The 18,000-nt window shown below is 51.0% G+C and overlaps 1 protein-coding gene across 3 annotated transcripts; it reads left to right on the top strand.

Annotated features, from left to right (window-relative positions):
* Nucleotides 1-3,847: 3,847 nt before the first annotated feature.
* Nucleotides 3,848-15,700, top strand: DNAL4 (dynein axonemal light chain 4). 3 transcript variants are annotated; one of them, XM_029079518.2, is made up of 5 exons: nucleotides 3,848-3,907; nucleotides 12,289-12,487; nucleotides 13,284-13,367; nucleotides 14,474-14,572; nucleotides 15,033-15,700. In XM_029079518.2, exons 2-5 carry the CDS (start codon nucleotides 12,416-12,418, stop codon nucleotides 15,162-15,164), a joined length of 387 nt encoding a protein of 128 aa, XP_028935351.1. In that variant the 5' UTR covers nucleotides 3,848-3,907; nucleotides 12,289-12,415; the 3' UTR covers nucleotides 15,165-15,700. The 3 variants fall into 3 exon arrangements, with proteins under 3 accessions (XP_028935351.1, XP_039770048.1, XP_028935352.1); XM_029079519.2 differs by lacking the exon at nucleotides 3,848-3,907 and adding an exon at nucleotides 7,717-7,781; XM_039914114.1 differs by having other exon boundaries at nucleotides 3,850-3,907; nucleotides 14,474-15,700.
* The last annotated feature ends 2,300 nt before the right edge of the window (nucleotides 15,701-18,000 follow it).

Raw genomic sequence — 18,000 nt, 5'->3', positions numbered from 1 at the left:
AGATTTGACATTTAAGTGTGCGCGCGTGTGTGTGTATGTGTGTGTGTGTGTGTGCGCGCGTGTGGTATATGTCTTTTTCTGGAGCTACTGTGACCGTTGACAATAAACTTGATGTTTCCTTTGGACTCTTTTCGTGGCCAAGAGTGTGTGCGTTGGGGGTCGGGGGTTAGAAGGAAGTTGTGCAAATTGGCGCTAATCCTTCTTGGAACCGAAGCGTGCACGGTGGGGATCAGGTGGGGATCGGGAAAGGGCTGGGGCAAATTGCTGCTAATCCTTTGCAGAATCAGTCGTGGAAGGGGAAGGAAGGGAAGGCTTGGGGAGGGGAAGGGGGATAATGAAAAATAATTGTGGTATTAAGCGCTTAGTAAATGCTAAGATCTGCTGTAAGCACTGAGGTAGATACACTAAAAGTGCATCGGATATAGTCCCTGTCCCACACGAGGCTCACAGTCTAAGAGAGAGGGAGAATGGGCATCTTCTTCCTGTTTTACAGGTGAGGAAACTGAGGTCCAGTGAAGTGATGTGCCCAAGGGCAGAACAGCTGGCAAGTGGTAGAGCTTGGATTAGAGCTCCTGCCAAGGAGGTTTCCTGACTCCCACCGAGGAGTGCTTTTTCCACTAGGCTATGATGCTCCGTGCTATTTTTTTTTTAAAAAAGGACATAAAGCATCCGAAAGTGGACGGAAGGCAAGCCAGCTGAAAATCAATCAATCAATCAATGGTATTTATTGAGCGCTCACTGTGTGCAGAGCACTCTTCTAAGCACTTGAGAGAATTCAGTAGAACACAGTTGGTAGACACATTCCCTGCCCTTAAGGAGCTTACAATCCAGAGGAGGAGATAGATGTTAGTATAAATAAATGAATTATGGAGAAAACAGGACTGCCCAGTCTAAAACCAGTTGACCGGCCACCCTAAACATCACACGATGGCCAAGTCTGAAACTTCATTACTAAATTGCCCATCTCTTCCCCATCTCCTCACTTCATTCCCGTCCTTGTCCATCTGACCCACGCACGGCTCATCTGATGGGGTCCTGGATCTGGCACTAGTGGGAAGCCCAAAGCCCACCGTTCTCACCCAGGAGCTCCTCTCCCCTCCATCCTTGTCCTTGTGGTTCTGAACCTTCCCCTCTCCCCGCCAGCCCCTGAGGTTGGGGGATTTACAGTTGCCTGCTCTCCTGGGCTCTACATTCTGTTAGGCAACCCACTGGAAGCTGGCAGCTTCCACTCCCACTCCCTTCTGCGGCGTCCTTGCTCTTGAATTCACACCCTTTATTCACCCTCCCTCAGTCCCAAAGCACATATGTCCATAACAATAATTAATATTAACGTCTATCTATATTAATGCCTATCTTCCCTCTAGACTGTAAACTCACTGTGGGCAAGGAATATGTCTACCAACTCTGTTGGATGGTACTCTCCCGATGCATCTCATTTATTCAATCGTATTTATTGAGCGCTTACTGTGTGCAGAGCTCCGTACTAAGCGCTTGGAAAGTACAGTTGGGCAACAGAGACAATCCCTGCCCAACAGTGGTCTCACAGTTTCGAAATATGATCGACCGATTAAAGTCTAGAACTGGGGGATGGACATTATTCATTCATTCATTCAATAGTATTTATTGAGCGCTTACTATGTGCAGAGCACTGTACTAAGCGCTTGGGATGAACAAGTCGGCAACAGATAGAGACAGTCCCTGCCGTTTGACGGGCTTACAGTCTAATCGGGGGAGACGGACAGACAAGAACAATGGCACTAAACAGCGTCAAGGGGAAGAACATCTCATAAAAACCGATGGCAACTAAATAGAATCAAGGCGATGTACAATTCATTAACAAAATAAATAGGGTAACGAAAATATATACAGTTGAGCGGACGGGTACAGTGCTGTGGGGATGGGAAGGGAGAGGTGGAGGAGCAGAGGGAAAAGGGGAAAATGAGGCTTTAGCTGCGGAGAGGTAAAGGGGGGATGGCAGAGGGAGTAGAGGGGGAAGAGGAGCTCAGTCTGGGAAGGCCTCTTGGAGGAGGTGATTTTTAAGTAAGGTTTTGCAGAGGAGGTCACTGAGGCCCAGAGAAGGGAAGTGACTTGCCCACAGTCACCCAGCTGACAAGTGGCAGAGGCGGGATTCGAACCCAGGACCTCTGGCTCCCAAGCCCGGGCTCTTTCCACTGAGCCACGCTGCTTCTCTAGACTAATTCTCTTAGATTCTCTCAGATTAGATTAATTCTCTTACATTCTCTGAGATTAATGCCTGGCTTCCCCTCTGGAGTTAAGGTCCTCATGGGCGGGGAATGTGTCCTGTGCCTGGCGCAAAGTAAGTGCTTAACAAATACCATAATTATAACTATTATTATTATTCAATAAATGCAATTACCAAGGGGTATATATATTAAATAAATACAATTCTAGATATGTATGTAAGTGCAGTGGGACTGGGAGGAGGGATGAATAATAATAATAATAATGTTGGTATTTGTTAAGCGCTTACTATGTGCAAAGCACTGTTCTAAATGCCGGGGGAATACAAGGTGATCAGGTGGTCCCACGTGGGGCTTATAGTTTTAATCCCCATTTTACAGATGAGGTCACTGAGGCCCAGAGAAGTGAAGTGAGTTGCCCAAAGTCACACAGCTGGCAAGCGGCGGATTTGGATTAGAACCCATGACCTCTGACTCCCAAGCCTGGGCTCTTGCCACGGAGCCATGATGCTTCTCAAATAATGTTGGTATTTGTAAAGTGCTTACTATGTGCAGAGCACTGTTCTAATAATAATAATGTTGGTATTTGGTAAGTGCTTACTATGTGCAGAGCACTGTTCTAAGTGCTGGGGTAGATACAGGGTCATCAGGTGACGCTCCCAGTGTTCATCCCCATTTTACAGATGAGGTCATTGAGGCCCAGAGAAGTGAAGTGACTTGCCCACAGTCACACAGCTGCCAAGTGAGAAGCAGCGTGGCTCAGTGGAAAGAGCCAGGGCTCGGGAGTCAGAGGTCATGGGTTCGAATCCCTGCTCTGCCACTTGTCAACTGTGGGACTGTGTCTTCAGTGTCCTCACCTGGAAAATGGGGATTAACTGTGAGTCTCATGTGGGACAACCTGATGACCCAGTATCTCCCCCAGCGCTTAGAATAGTGCTCTGCACATAGTAAGCGCTTAACAAATACCAACATTATTAAGTGGCAGAGCGGGATTCGAACCCATGACCTCTGGCTCTTTCCATTGAACCACGCTGCTGTAAACCCGTCAATGGGCAGGGACTGTCTCTATCTGTGGCCGATTTGTCTATTATAAGCGCTTAGTCCATTGCTGTGCACACAGTGGAAAGAGCCTGGGCTTGGGGGTCCGAGGTCATGAGTTCGAATCCCAGCTCCGCCACTTGTCAGCTGTGGGACTGTGGGCAAGTCACTTCACTTCTCTGGGCCTCAGTTCCCTCATCTGTAAAACGGGGATTAACTGGGAGCCTCACTTGGGCCAACCTGATGACCCTGTATCTCCCCCAGCGCTTAGAACGGTGCTCTGCACATAGTAAGCCCTTAACAAATACCGACATTATTAATAAGCGCTCAATAAATACTAATGAGTGAATGCACAAAAGCGGCAAGTGAGGTGAACGAACAGGGTCCGCCGGCATGCCACCCTGCACGGAAAATAGCAGCAGCACCGAGCCCCATTTGGAGGGAAAAGGGGCAGAAATGGAAGATTTGCAGGCCTCGTGCAAGGCTCCGCCCCCTCGGGTGATTGACACTCCCTCGCCCCAATAGGCCTTAGGCCCCCGGGCCAATCGGGTGTCGAGTTTCGGGAGGGCGGGACTTCCTGCGCGGTTGCTAGGGGAAGCCGGTGTCCCCTCCTTGACAACCGAAGCGGGGCTGCGCTTCGGGCCCGGCCGCGGCCCCGGCGGGAGCAGGTGAGGCGCGCGCGCGCGCGCGGGGGGGGAGGCGGGGGCGCGCGCGGGGGGAGCCCCCTCCCCCCCCCCCCGCCACAGCGCTTTTGCTCATGTCTTTAAATGATGTACTTATTATCCATTCTTTAATAATAATAATATTGGTATTTGCTAAGCGCTTACTCTGGGCAGAGCACTGGTCTAAGCGCTGGGGGAGATCCAGGGTCATCAGGTGGTCCCACGTGAGGCTCCCAGCCTTCATCCCCATTTTGCAGAGGAGGTCACTGAGGCCCAGAGAAGGGAAGTGACTTGCCCACAGTCACCCAGCTGACAAGTGGCAGAGGCGGGATTCGAACCCAGGACCTCTGGCTCCCAAGCCCGGGCTCTTTCCACTGAGCCACGCTGCTTCTCTAGACTAATTCTCTTAGATTCTCTCAGATTAGATTAATTCTCTTACATTCTCTGAGATTAATGCCTGGCTTCCCCTCTGGAGTTAAGGTCCTCATGGGCGGGGAATGTGTCCATTAATTCTGCTGTATGGGAATAATAATAATAATGGTATTTGCTAAGCGCTTACTCTGTGTCAGGCCCTGTACTAAGCGCTGGGGTGGATCCCAGCAGATGGGGTTGGACCCAGCCCCCTCTCCCACTGTTTTACTCCCCATTTTGACAGATGAGGGAACTGAGGGCCAGAGAAGTAATAATAATAATGATAATGTTGGTATTTGTTTAGCGCTTACTATGTGCCGAGCACTGTTCTAAGCGCTGGGGTAGATACAGGGTCATCAGGTCGTCCCACGTGAGGCTCACGGTTAATCCCCATTTTACAGATGAAGTAACTGAGGCACAGAGAAGTGCTTCTCTAAGTGACTTTCAGTCATTCAGTCGTGTTTATGGAGCGCTTGTCGTGTGCAGAGCACTTTACTGAGCACCTGGAAAGTACAATTCGGCGACCAAGAGAGGCAGTCCCTGCCCACAGCGGGCTCACAGTCTAGAGTGGGGGTGGGGACTTGCCCAAAGCCAGTAGTGTGGCTTGGTGGAAAGAGCCCGGGCTTGGGTCAGAGGCTGTGGGTTCTAATCCCGGCTCCACCACTTGTCAGCTCAGTGACTTTGGGCCTTCTCTGTACCTCAGTGACCTCATCTATAAAATGGTGATGAAGACTGTGAGCCCCATGTGGGACAGCGCTTAGAACAGTGCTTGGCACATAGTAAATGCTTAACAAGTACCATCATTATACCCTCCCTCCTCACCTCCGCCAAACTAACTCGCTTCCCCTCTTCCAAGCCCTACTGAGAGCTCACCTCCTCCAGGAGGCCTTCCCAGACTGAGCCCTCCCTTTCCCTCCATTCCTTCTCCCCTCCCCATCCCCCCACACTCCCTCCCTCTGCTCTACCCCCTTCCCCTCCCCATAGCACTTGTGCCTATTTGTCTATAATATTTATTACTCCATTTTATTAATGATGTACATATCTCTGTGATTCTATTTATCAATTTTGATGGTATTGATGCCTGTCTGCTTGTTTTGTTTTGCTGTCTCCCCCTTTTCGACTGTGAGCCCATTGTTGGGCAGGGATTGTCTCTATCTGTTGCCGAATTGTCCTTTCCAAGCGCTTAGTACAGTGCTCTGCACACAGTAAGTGCTCAATTAATAGATTGAATGAATGACGAGTGGCGGAGCTGGGATTAGAACCCACAACCTTCTGACTCCCAGTCCCGTGCTCTGTCCGTTACGCCATGCCGCTTCCAAGCATAGAAGCAGCTTGGTACTCTCCCAAGCGCTTAGTACAGTGAGCTGCACATAGTAGGCGCTCAGTAAATACCATTGATTGATTGATTCCGTTTCTCCGGCACGGTCCCCGCATCCTGCCTCTTGCTTTTCATCCATTTATGACAGTTACTGAAGTCATCGTTCTAAATTTTTTATGGTCTCTGTAAAGTGCTTACAGGGTATCAAACACTGTTCTGAGCGCCAGGGCGGGTACAGGTTTAACGAGGTGATGTCCCTCCCGAGTAGCGTGGCCTAGCGGATAGAGTACGGACCTGGTTGTCAGAAGAACCTAGTTATCAGAAGGACCTGCGGCACAGAGAGGTTCGCTGCCTTGCCCAAGGTCACCCAGCAGGCCAGCAGCGGAGCCAGGATCGGAGAACCCAGGTCTCCCGACTTCCAGTCCTGTCCTCTGTCCACGCCACACTGCTTCTCCTATGTGGTGGTCATCACAGTGCCCTCTTCACTGCATCATCTGGACCTTCGCCAGCGGGCTCCCAATTCTAGTACAAGAAACCCAGGGACGCCGTGGGCAAGAAATCCATTTTAGAAGAGTCAAGCTGAGATGGCATTCAGTGAAACTGCAAGGAGCTCACACCCAAAGCTTTGGCGTCGTCCATGGTTTTGAGCCCGAATTGGGAGGGCGGAGAAGCTGAAAGCGGTCCGGTCGATCGATCAATCACTTTTATTGAGTGCTCTACTGTGGACAGAGCACGAACTGAGCGTTTAATAGAGTAGGTAGACACATTCCCTGCCCACAACAAGCTTCACAGGCTAGAGGGGGAGGCGGACTTTAATATAAACAAATAAATTACGGATACGTACATCGGCGCTGTGGGGCTGAAGGAGCGGTGAATAAAAGGTACGAATCCAAGTGCGGAAAGTCCAGAAGTTCATTCAGTCAATCAATCCATCATATTTATTGAGTGTGTAGAGCTGTGTGTTGAGAACCTGGAGGGGTACAGTATACTGGAGTTGGTAGACGAGGCCCCTACTCATAACGGACACAGAGTGAAGCAGTGTGGCCTAGTGGATAGAGCATGGGTCTGGGAGTCAGAAGGACCTGGGTTCTAATCCTGGCTCTGCTACTTGTCTGCTGTGTGACCTTGAGCAAGTCACCACTTCTCCGCGCCTCAGCTCCGTCATCTGTAAAAGGGGGATTAAGACTGTGAGCCACGTGGAACAGAGATCGGGTCCAACCTGATTAGCATGTATCTATTCCAGCGTTTAGAACAGTGCCTGGCACAAAGTAAGCGCTTTACAGTTACTCCTGAAGCGAGCCCAGTTTACAGTCTAGAAGGGCAGGCGGACATTAATGTAATAAAATATTTTAGAAGAGAAGCAGCGTGGCTCGGAAAGTAGCCTGGCTCAGTGGAAAGAGCACGGGCTTGGGAGTCAGAGGTCATGGGTTCGAATTCCGGCTCTGCCACTCGTCAGCTGTGTGACTGTGGGCAAGTCACTTAACTTCTCTGTGCCTCAGTTCCCTCATCTGTAAAATGGGGGTGAAGACTGTGAGCCTCATGTGGGACAACCTGATTCCCCTGTATCTACCCCAGTGCTTCGAACAGTTCTCTGCACATAGTAAGCGCTTAACAAATACCAACGTTATTATTATATAATAAGTAATATCCAGTCGACCCTCTCTACTTCAAGGAACTGAGTCCCTTCCGTTTTTTCCTCCAACTAATTTGGCTCTGAGCTGCAGCAACTCTCCCTAAACCTTCCTCTCCGAACAAACTTTGTGTAGCTAATTATAAAGAGTGGCGGCTGAGGTCAGAGATGCGCTGGAGTCAAAAGACGGAGCACCCACAATATGGAGAACTCCAGAAGGAGCCTGTTCTGTGTGATTCTTGTTGCCTAGGAGAAGTTCTTGCAACGCTGGTGAAGAGGCTACTGCTAGATGAAAGCAGTAAAGAAACAAAACCCGTGGGGCTGAATGAATCAAGGCCAGGCTTGGTTTGGGATTCTAGAAGGATATGAGGATTCTGGCTGTGAATGTCAAGGGCCTGTAGGTAAAACCGGTACTGGTGCTGAGGCTTATTGTCCGTTTAAATTAGAATTCCGTCTTGTCCGTTGCCCGATTTCTTTTTGGCGTGGCCTACTTCCTTTCAGGCCCGAAGTCTCTGGGCCGGGTGAGTTTGCATGGCTACCTGAGAAGGCTGCCAAGTCGGTTTCGCCAATTTTCGCCAATTTGGTCGTCAGTTATATTTATTGAGCACCTACCTTGTGCAGATCACTGCGCTGAGCACTCGGGAGAGTACCATATAACAAACACGGGATGAGTTTACAGTCTAGAAGGGGAGACAGATTTAACAAACACGTGATGAGTTTAGAGTTTAGAAGGGGAGACAGTAGTAGAAATAAAATCACAGATAGGTACCTATGTGCTGTAGGGCTGGGAGGGAACAATAAATAAAAGGAGCAAGTCAGGGTGACACTGACGGGAGTTGGAAGAAAAGGAAAAAAAGGCTTAGTCAGGGAAGGAGATGTCCCTTCAACAGGGCTTTGAAGGTGGGGAGAGTAACTGTCGGATATGAAGAGGGAGGGCGTTCCAGGCCAGCAGCAGGACGTGGGTGAGAGATCGGCGGTGAGATAGAAGAGATCGAGGTACGGTGAGTGGGTTGGCATTAGAGGAGTGAAGCGTGCGGGCTGGGTTGTAGTAGAAGAGTAGTAAAGTGAGATAGGAGGGGGCAAGGTGATTGAGTGTTTAAAAGCCAATTGTGAGGAGTTTCATTCATTCACTCAATTGTATTTATTGAGTGCCCACTGTGTGTACAGCACTGTACTAAGCGTTTGGATCAGTACAAAATAACAATAAACAGACACATTCCTTGCCCACAGTGAGCTTACAGACTATTTGATGCGGAGGCGGATGGGAAAGACTAGAGGTTCCTGAGGAGCGGGGAAACGTAGGCTGAACGTTTCTGTAGAAAAATGATCCGGGCCGCAAAGCCCAAGTATGGACTGGACTGGGGAGAGACAGGAGAGGCAGGGAGGTCAGCAAGGAGGCTGATAAAATAAAGGCAGAATTGGATAAATGCTTGGATTAACGTGGTAGCGTTTGGATGGAGAGGAAAGGGCGGAGTTTAGTGGTGTTGGGAAGGTCAAACCGACAGGATTTGGTGGTAGGTTCAGTATGCGCGTTGAATGAGAGAGAGGAGTCAAGGATAAACCCCAAAGTTATGAACTTGTGAGAGAGGAAGGATGGTGGACCGTCTACGGAGAAGCAGCTTGGCGTAGTGGATAGAGCACGGGCCTGGGAATCAGAAGGTCATGGATTCTATTCTCAGCTCTGCCATTTGTCTGCAGTGTGATCTTGGGCAAGTCACTTTACTTCTCTGGGCCTCAGTTACTTCATCTGTAAAATGGGGATTGAGACTGTGAGCCCCATGCGGGACAGGGACTGGGTCCAACCCAATTTGCTTGTATCCACCCCAGCGCTTAGTACAGTGTCTGGCACATAGTAAGCGCTTAACAAATACCATAATTATGATGATTATTATTACAGTGATGGGAAAGCAGGGGGAGGACAGGGTTTGCGTGGGAAGATTGTGAACTCTTCCCCCTTAGATTATCCTACAATAACAATAGCATTTATTAAGCTCTTCCTGTACGCTCAGCGCGGCGGCAGATACATGGTTATGAGGTAGGACACAGTCCCTACCCCACAAGGGGCTCGCAGTCTCAATCTCCATTTTATAGATGAGGAAACCGAGGCCCAGAACAGTAAAATGACATGCCCAAGGTCACCCAGCCGACCAGTGGCCGAGCTGGGACTCGAACCCGGGTCGCCCGACTTCCCGTCCCGTGCCCTTTCCGCTAGACCACGCTCAATCCCCAGTTTCATCGAGCGTGAACAAAACGTGTTTAAAGATGCTTACTGGGTAACACTGGAAGGTGCTGATGAAGGGCAGAGCGGGAGACCTGAAGTCTACCTCAAGTTGCAGTGCGTGACTCACACTTCTGTTGACTCCCTTTGTTCTGGTTGGTGCCGGCTTGTCACACCTTGATCTCTGGATTTTTCCCGGCCCACCGTGGTGCTTGTGGCATCTGGAAACGACTGCTTCCTTGTCCACGTTGCTGCTGACGGCCGGTATTCTGGGGTCTGACGGATCTGTCGAACCACTCACAAGACACCTTCAGATGTCTTCCTTTTTTTTTTTTTTACAGTATTTGTTAAGCGCTTATTATGTGCCAGGCACTGTACGAAGCGCTGTAGTAGATACGAGCTTATCCGGTTGGCTACATTCCCTGTCCCACATGGGGCTCAGTCTTAATCCCCATTTAACAGATGAAGGAACTGAGGCACAGAGAAGTGAAATGACCTGCCCGGGGACCCCCAGCAGACAAGCGGTGGAGCCGGGATTGGAACCCAGATCCTTCTGACTCCCAGGCCAGAGATCTGTCCATTAAGCCACACCGCTTCCTTCTCTGGGGGCCTCAAGTGAAGCCATTTCAATGTTCCGGCTGTCATCACCTCAGCTAGGATGGCCGTGTCCCTAGCAAGAGTTTGGAATATACCTGGCCTCTAGTCATCCGGGACTTTGGATTCCCTGTCTCTAAAATCAGGACTACCCTTCCCCCTTTCCATCTCACCGGAATGTTGTCAAGGTATATTTAATTTTCCTAAAAATCTGTAAATCTCTGAGCTCTTCAGTTGGGGGCGATGATATGGGGGTTGTGTTCACTGAAGCAGCGTGGCCTAGTGGAAAGAGCCCGGTCCTGTGAGTCCACTCCATCACTAGTCTGCTTGCGTGACCTTGGGCAAGTCACTTCACTTCTCTGTGCCTCAGTTACCTCACCTGTAAATGGGGGATTAAATCAAACTCCCTCCTATTTAGACTGGGGGCCCCATGTGGGTCAGGGACCACGTCCAACCCAATTATCTCATATCGAGCCCAGTGCTTATTACAATTCCTGGCACATAGTAAGCGCTTAATGAATGTCTAATGGTACCCACTGAGCCTGCGGTAAGTACAGCCCACCATTTAGTTGTCACGAAGCATTTCGAAGCTGCGATCACGTGCCCCACTGTCTCTTCCAAAGTCAGATTGAATTCCCTCTAGATAGACAAGGCTTCGTCAGAAGAAAGACCCGTAATTCCTTCAGCAGGTACGATCGGAAACATATCCTGCGATCATACACTGAGCAGAACTTGACTGTGGCACTTGTGTGCATCTCTTTAAATTATATATTATAAATTATTTACGAATTTATTCGTATTAAAGTCTATCTCCCCCTCTAGACCGTAAACTCGAATAGGGCAGGGGATGCATCTGCTAATTCTGTTGTCTCATCCCAAGCGTTTAGTACGGTACTCTGCACATAGCGCTCAATAAATACGGTCGGTTGATTGATAGATGTAAAACATGTTTCGATCATTTACCGATCGAGCCAGACGACATTTAACTTGCACATGAACTTCGGGAAGGCAGCTGTCAGAAATACGATGACCAAAGGGTAACGAATCCCGTCTTCAGTAGGTGCCGGACGGAAGGGATGCTCGGAGGTACTTAGGAAGCCCGGTCTTCTTTCCCTTTCGTTAATGAGCAGGAAGAGAGGAGAGAAGGGGATGATAAAGCTCGAAGACGGAGAAGAGGCCCAATCTCTAGGGAGAGGAAGGAAATGATCCAAATGGATTTTATAAGCGTGTGAAACATGAGCAGAAGCCCTAACGAGATTCTGCCCGGCCTGCCGACCGATCTATCAAAGGACTGCCAGCCGACCTAATTAGGGCCAAGCCCTCGGCCCCGTTATGGCGGGGGGGGAGGGTATGCCGAAAATCAGCGAAGCAACCGCAGAGCTCTCGTAGGCTCGGACCACGGATTAGAAGTTAGGAGGTTTGGAGACTCCCCTGGACCGTCAGCTCCTTTTGGGCAGGGACGGTATCGACTCCAATGAATTGCCCTCTCCCAGGTGCTTGGCACACAGTAAGCACCGATCGATCGATTGGTTGATCGTGCTAGGAGAAAGCCAGACAGTCTGTTTCCAAAGACCTCCGACTGGAGACTGAATGAATGGTCATCAGGTTGGACCCATTCCTGTCCTATCTAGGTAGGAGGGAGTAGGATTTAATCCTCATTTTACAGATGAGGAAACCGAGGTGCAGAGAAGGTAAGCGACTTGCCCACGGTCACACAGCAGACACGTGGCAGAGCCGGGGATAGAACCCAGGCCCTCTGATTCCCAGGCCCGGGCTCTTTCCACTAGGCCAGGCTGCGCCCCAACTTGTATGTGCTGGGAGATACAGGTGCGTACTTGCTCCTCGGTTTTGGAGACACATTTACGATGGCAACAGTTTATAGGAGAGCCTCAGCCCCTAAGACCGAGGCCTGGGCGCTGTTTTTCAAACGGGGTTTTCAGTACATTTGGCCTCTCCTCAAATCTGTTTCCCCTCCTTATAATAAGGGTATAAAAGCAGGGACTTGCTTTATAATGACAGGGTGTCTCACCAGGCACCCAAATGTCAAATTGACTCATCTCCCGTCTACAAATTAATTAGCCATTTGGAAAAGGAAGGCGGAGGCGTCAGCCACAAGTCGTGTCAGGTGGACACTGTGACCTTTCCAAATGTGACGGATGATTATTTTTTTTTTAAAAACAACAAAACCTTCTTCTGGTTCTTCTCGTTTTAAACAGCATCCCCTGCTGGGGAAGCGTTTCCCGCCGCCTCCGCCGAAGCCGGGCCTGCTTTCTCGATGCCCGGGGCCGACCGCTAGCCTCGGCTCCTTCCCGGAACCGCCCCGCCTGTCACCGTAAGAGGACCATGGGCGAACCGGCAGAGGGGAAAAAGGAAGAAGCGGATTATAAGAGAGTTCACACCTTCCCTCTGGTCAGGGTAAGATCTCGGCCGGGCGGGCCGGCGGCCGGCGGAGAGGCTCGTGGGCAGTGTCCTCTAGTCCTCCGGGCCCTGGAGGATGGGGAGAGGATGAGTCCGAGTGAGGACGCTGGGCTTTCCCACTCTCGGAAACGACAGGGATAGAGATGCCTCCGTCTCGGGCCTCCGGGGTCTGACTCAGAACCCGTCTGAAGATGGGCGTGAATCATCTCCACAGGCGGAATTCTGTCCGGCACTGGGCCCGGGGAAGTGGTGATTAAGATGGTGACCCCATGCGGGACATGGACCGGGTCCAACCTGACAACCTTTTAGCTACCCCGGCGCCTAGTACAGTGCCTGGCACGGTACAGTGGATAGAGCACAGACCTGGGAGTCAGAAGATCATGGGTTCTAAACCCAGCTCCACCATTTGTCTGCTGTGTGACCTTCTCTTCTCTGGGCTTCAGTTCCCTCATCTGTAAAATGGGGATTACGTCTGTGAGCCCCACGTGGGACGGGGGCCGTGTCCAACCTGATTTGCTTTATCCACTCCAGCGTTTAATGTGCCTGGCACATAGTAAGCGCTTTTCAAATATCGTAATTATTATTTTTAACCGTAAGTATTATCACGAACAAATATGACCATTATAATTATGATACTTTCTGGCCTGGAACCCAGCAAAACAAGAGCTGCTAGTGAAGGCCCCGGACCTCGCCCCCCCGCCCCATCCCCCGCCAGGCTCCGTCTGGTACCTGGTTCGTGCTGCTGAACCCCTCTCTCTGTCTGTCACACGCCTCCCCCCTCACCCCACCACAGCACACGGATATGCCGGAAGAGATGCGGGTGGAAGCCATGGAGCTGTGCGTCACGGCCTGCGAGAAGTTTGCCACCAACAACGAGGTACCGACTGTGGACAGGAAGGAGGCCTCAGGGGTCGGGAGAGCCATCGGTCCGTGCCCTCCTGAGCCATCGGGTAGCAGGAGTCAGAAGGTCATGGGTTCTAATCCCCGCTCTGCCACTTGTCTGCTGTGTGACTTTGGGCAAGTCACTTGGCTTCTCTAGGCCTCATGTGTAAAATGGGGGTTGAGATCGTGAGCCTCATATGGGACAGGGACCGTGTCCAACCCGATTATGATCATCTGTAAAATAGGGATTCCATACCTGTGCTCTCTCTCTCTCCCTTAGACTGTGAGCCCTGTATGGGACAGGGACTGTGACCTGGTTATCTTGTATCAACCCCAGCGCTAAGAACAGTGCTAGACACACAGTAGGCATTTAACAAATAATAATAATAATAACATCAAAGGACTGGGAGTCAGGAAACCCAGTTTCTAATCCTGGCTCCACCACCTGCCTGCTTTGTGACCTTGGTGAAGTCACTTTACTTATCTGTGTGTCTGTTTTCTTATCTGTTTAAATACCCCCTTCTCCCTCCCGCTTACACTGGGGGCCCCATGTGGCACAGGGATGGTTGATTGTAGTATATCTACCTCAGAGCTAGGGAGTAGATAGTAAGCACTTACAAATGCCATCATCGTCATCATCATTATTATTATTAGAGCCCGTGAGCTGAATCCAGCCCTCCAAGCGATCCCCTCCTGCCCCCAGGCTTGAATCCAAGCTGCCAGTTGATTTTTTTTAATGGTATTTGTTAAGCATTTACTCTGTGCCAGGCAGTGAACTAAACACTGGGGCAGATAGAAGCTAATCAGGTGTCCCACGTGGGCTCACAGTCTTAAATCCCATTTTACAGATGCGGGAACCGAGGTCCAGAGAAGTGAAGTGACTGGAGGACGTTGTAGGGGAGAGGCAGGTTCTCTTATCCCCATTTGACAGATGGAAAAACTAAAGCCCAGAGAGGTGAAGTGACTTGCCCAAAGTCACTCCGTGGGTTAGTGGTAGAGTTGGGATTAGAACCTAGATCCTCCAGGTGCTACTAGAGTGCCCCCACCGCCGCCCCGATCCTAATTTGCCTTTGCCCCCTGACCAGGACGTTTCCCTTTCAGAGTGCTGCCAAGATGATCAAAGAGACGATGGATAAGAAGTTTGGATCCTCCTGGCACGTGGTGATTGGCGAGGGCTTTGGCTTTGAAATCACCCACGAGGTGAAGAATCTTCTCTACATGTTCTTCGGAGGCAGCTTGGCTGTGTGTGTCTGGAAGTGTTCCTGATAGCCCCACCTCCCACACACTCAGTCCCACCCCCAAACCCCACTGCCCCCTTCAACCTGCAGCAGGGTGGAGAAGCAGCCTCAGGCAGGCCCTGGCTTTTAGAAGGGAAGTTAGGGTTTTTTTCTTTTTCTAGCATAGGGCCAGTTTTCTGGGTTACATGCGCTCTCTCTCTCCCTCTCTCTCTTCCCCACCTCCTGTGTGTATGTGTGTGTGTGTCTGTCCCCCCCCAATTTATGGACTATTTCACCCTGAGAATAGGGGCATTGGGGAGGGGCAGGTGGGGATTTATCCTTGAAAGGTGATTCCAGATTGAAAAGGAGGAGCAGGGAGCCCAGTAAACCCCACTCACTCCTCATCTCTGTCTTGTCTTCCCCCCGCACCCCGTCCCATCCAGGTGTCACAGTTTGGAATAACTCCGGGTGCTGGTCCCCTCCTCGTCCCCGCACCCGCTCACCATCCCACCCCCGGCACCTGGCTAGGTCTCTCCCTTTCTCCCCAGTGTAGGCAGGGACCACCTCTTGATTGACAGCTAAATGTTCTCCTGCCTCTCTTCTTTCCCTGCTCTCCCCAACACCCTCCCCCCACCACCCATAATGAATCGTCCCTATCATCTCCTCCATAACGGGACCATGTCTGAAAGGGGGTGGAAAACCGGCTTCTTAACCATTCACGTCCCTCAGCCACCGTGCAGCCCCACTACCCATTTTCACCCTTCTACCCCTTGCACAGCTGACAGCACACAGGGGCGGAGGGAAGGGGCTCTTCCCAGCTGGGGTACCTTAGCCTTGGACCGTCACCCATACCACTGCTGAGGTAAGAGGTCAAGACTCCCCCCACCCCCCAGCAACCCCCAATTCCAAACACTAACTTCCTCGGGGAGAGCTGGGTGGCCTCCACCTTATTCATCGGGAACCTCCTGTACGTTTGTACTTCTCAGTGGCGGTTTTTCTATTTTATTTTTAAGCGTTGCGGGAGGGAGTCGATCGGATGGACCGTATTTTACAGAACGATGTATTTATATGAACGTTTTGGGGTTTGACAATTAAAACGACCGAAACCAGACTCCACCGGGCATCCTTCTCCGGCCCACTCCTCCACAGGGGTCGATCCAATGCACCCAAGTTCGACCCTTCCCCCTCCCTGTGATGTCCTTGCAGATGGCGGGTCTCCATTGGCTCAGGTCCACTCGGTTGCCTGTTGAGTTAAGGCCTCGTTCTCGTCGACTCTCAGCTCCACTGGGGCCTGGCTCCCACGTTTAGCAGTCCCCGGAAGAGGAAGGGGGAAGCTAGTCCTGGGCCACGAGACTTCGTGTTTATGTACAGGGGTCACATCGATAGATGCGATCCCTACCCACAGAGAGCTTGTAGTCGACAGGGAACAGCTCACAAACCCACTGGAAGGTGAATTTAGTAATAATTAGGGTATTTGTTAAGCGCTTACTATATGCCAGGCACTGTTCTAAGCACTGGTGTAGAATCAAGGTAATCAGGTTCGACACAGTCCCTCCTTTCCACATTGGCGCTCACAGTCTTCATCCCCGTTTTACAGATGAGGTAACTGAGGCACAGAGAAGTGAAGTGACTTGCCCAAGGTCACACAGCGAACAAGTGGCGGAGCCGGGATTAGAACCCATGTCCTCTGACCCCCAAGCTCGTGTTCTTGCCACTAGGCCATGCTCAGTCCCAGAAAGCTCAGTCTGGAGATCAGGAGTCTGAAATGTGTTTCTTTTTCTCCCATTTTGGAGGTGCTCAGTGAGGAAGGAAATGCAGGTCACGCTTTTTTTTTCAATGCTATTTGTTAAGCAGCACGACTTAATGATAGAGCACAGCCCTGGGAGTGGGAAGGTCATGGGTTCTAATCCCAGTTCTCCTACATGTCCGCTGTGCGACCTTGGGCAAGTCACTTCACTTCTCTGTGCCTCACTTTCCTCAACTGTAAAATGGGGATTTCAATACCTGTTCTCCTTCCCGTTTAGACTATGAGCCCACTTGTGGAGCAGGGACTGGGTCCAACCTGATTAACTTCTATCTACCCCAGTGCTTGACACGTAGAAAGCACTTAACAAACACCAGAAAAAAAATTAAGATGTCAGAGGTGGGATTAGAACCCAGGTCCCCGGACTCCGAGGCATGGGTTGTTTCCACTAGGCCGTGTTGCTTCCCGGTTCAGGAGATATGGGGAAGGCGGATGGGGGATGAGCTTACCATAATGCCCCGCACGGACCAACGCCTTGTTGGCCACCGAGCCGTTCGTAGGAATACATGAGACGTGGTTTCTTAGCCAGGGGAGGGGTGATGAGGATAGAGTCGCCATCACTAGCCTACCTCCATTCCTTCTTTTCCAGTTGGTGAGTGAATAATTAACCTCATCTCTCCCCGTCCATCCCGTCTCTACCTCCCGCGCTCCGACTCCCACCCACACCCCCGCCATGACCTGATTGGTGCTTAGCCTAGGTCAAACCGACCTACTTTGCTGGCTCTGGGTTAGGGCAAGGTACGTTTGCTCAGAGATCCTCTTGGCTCTGGTTGTGTTTGTCCCCACTGTCCGACCCATGAGACTCCCCCCGGGTCACCATGACCTCTTGTGCCAGGCAGGGTACATCCAAACAAGCAGTTCTCAGGGAAAGTAGCGGGGCGCTGGCATCACTTCCCCTCCCACCCCTCCATTCGCTCGGTCATCGGGGCCCAAGAATCGGCCGGCAGAGAGGTGGCGTATTCCCTGGGCTCGGTGGCCGCTCCTGTCCTGAGCCCTTCTCGTTGCCCCCACCATCTCTGTGTCCATCTCTAGAGCACTTCCTGCTAGTGGCATCCCTAGAGGGAGTGGAGGCAGATGCGCCTTTTTCTAGGCCATCCATCAATGCTATCTATTTATTGAGCACTGACTATGGGCAGAACACCGTACTAAGCGGATCATTCATTCAAATGTATTTATTGAGCGCTGACTATGGGCAGAGCACTGTACTAAGTGCTTGGGAGAGTACAGTATAACAATGAACAGTCCCCTTCCCTGCTTGGGAGGGTACAATAATACCACAGAATGGGCAGACACCCTCTCTGCCCATGATGAGCTCCCTCTCTAGACCTATTCCATCACTGAAATAGTTACCAGCCCCAGGGTGTCTTTCTCCAAGCCGGGGAAGCAGCCTGGGAGAGAGGATGGGCCTGGGAGTCAGAAGACCTGGGTTCTAATCCTGCCACTCCCACTCATCTGCTGTGTGACCTTGGGCAAGTCACTTCACTTCTCTGTGCCGCAGTTCCCTCATCTGGAAAATGGGGATTCAGACGGTGAGCCCCATGCGGGACAGGGACTGTGTCCAACTGGATTAGTTTATATCTGCCCCAGCACTTAGAACAGTGCTTGAC

The sequence above is a fragment of the Ornithorhynchus anatinus genome, chromosome 14 (genome assembly GCF_004115215.2).
Source record: "Ornithorhynchus anatinus isolate Pmale09 chromosome 14, mOrnAna1.pri.v4, whole genome shotgun sequence".
NCBI classification, from domain to species: domain Eukaryota; kingdom Metazoa; phylum Chordata; class Mammalia; order Monotremata; family Ornithorhynchidae; genus Ornithorhynchus; species Ornithorhynchus anatinus.
Note: the sequence above shows the minus strand (reverse complement) of the source record. Positions and strands in the feature narration are given on the sequence as shown.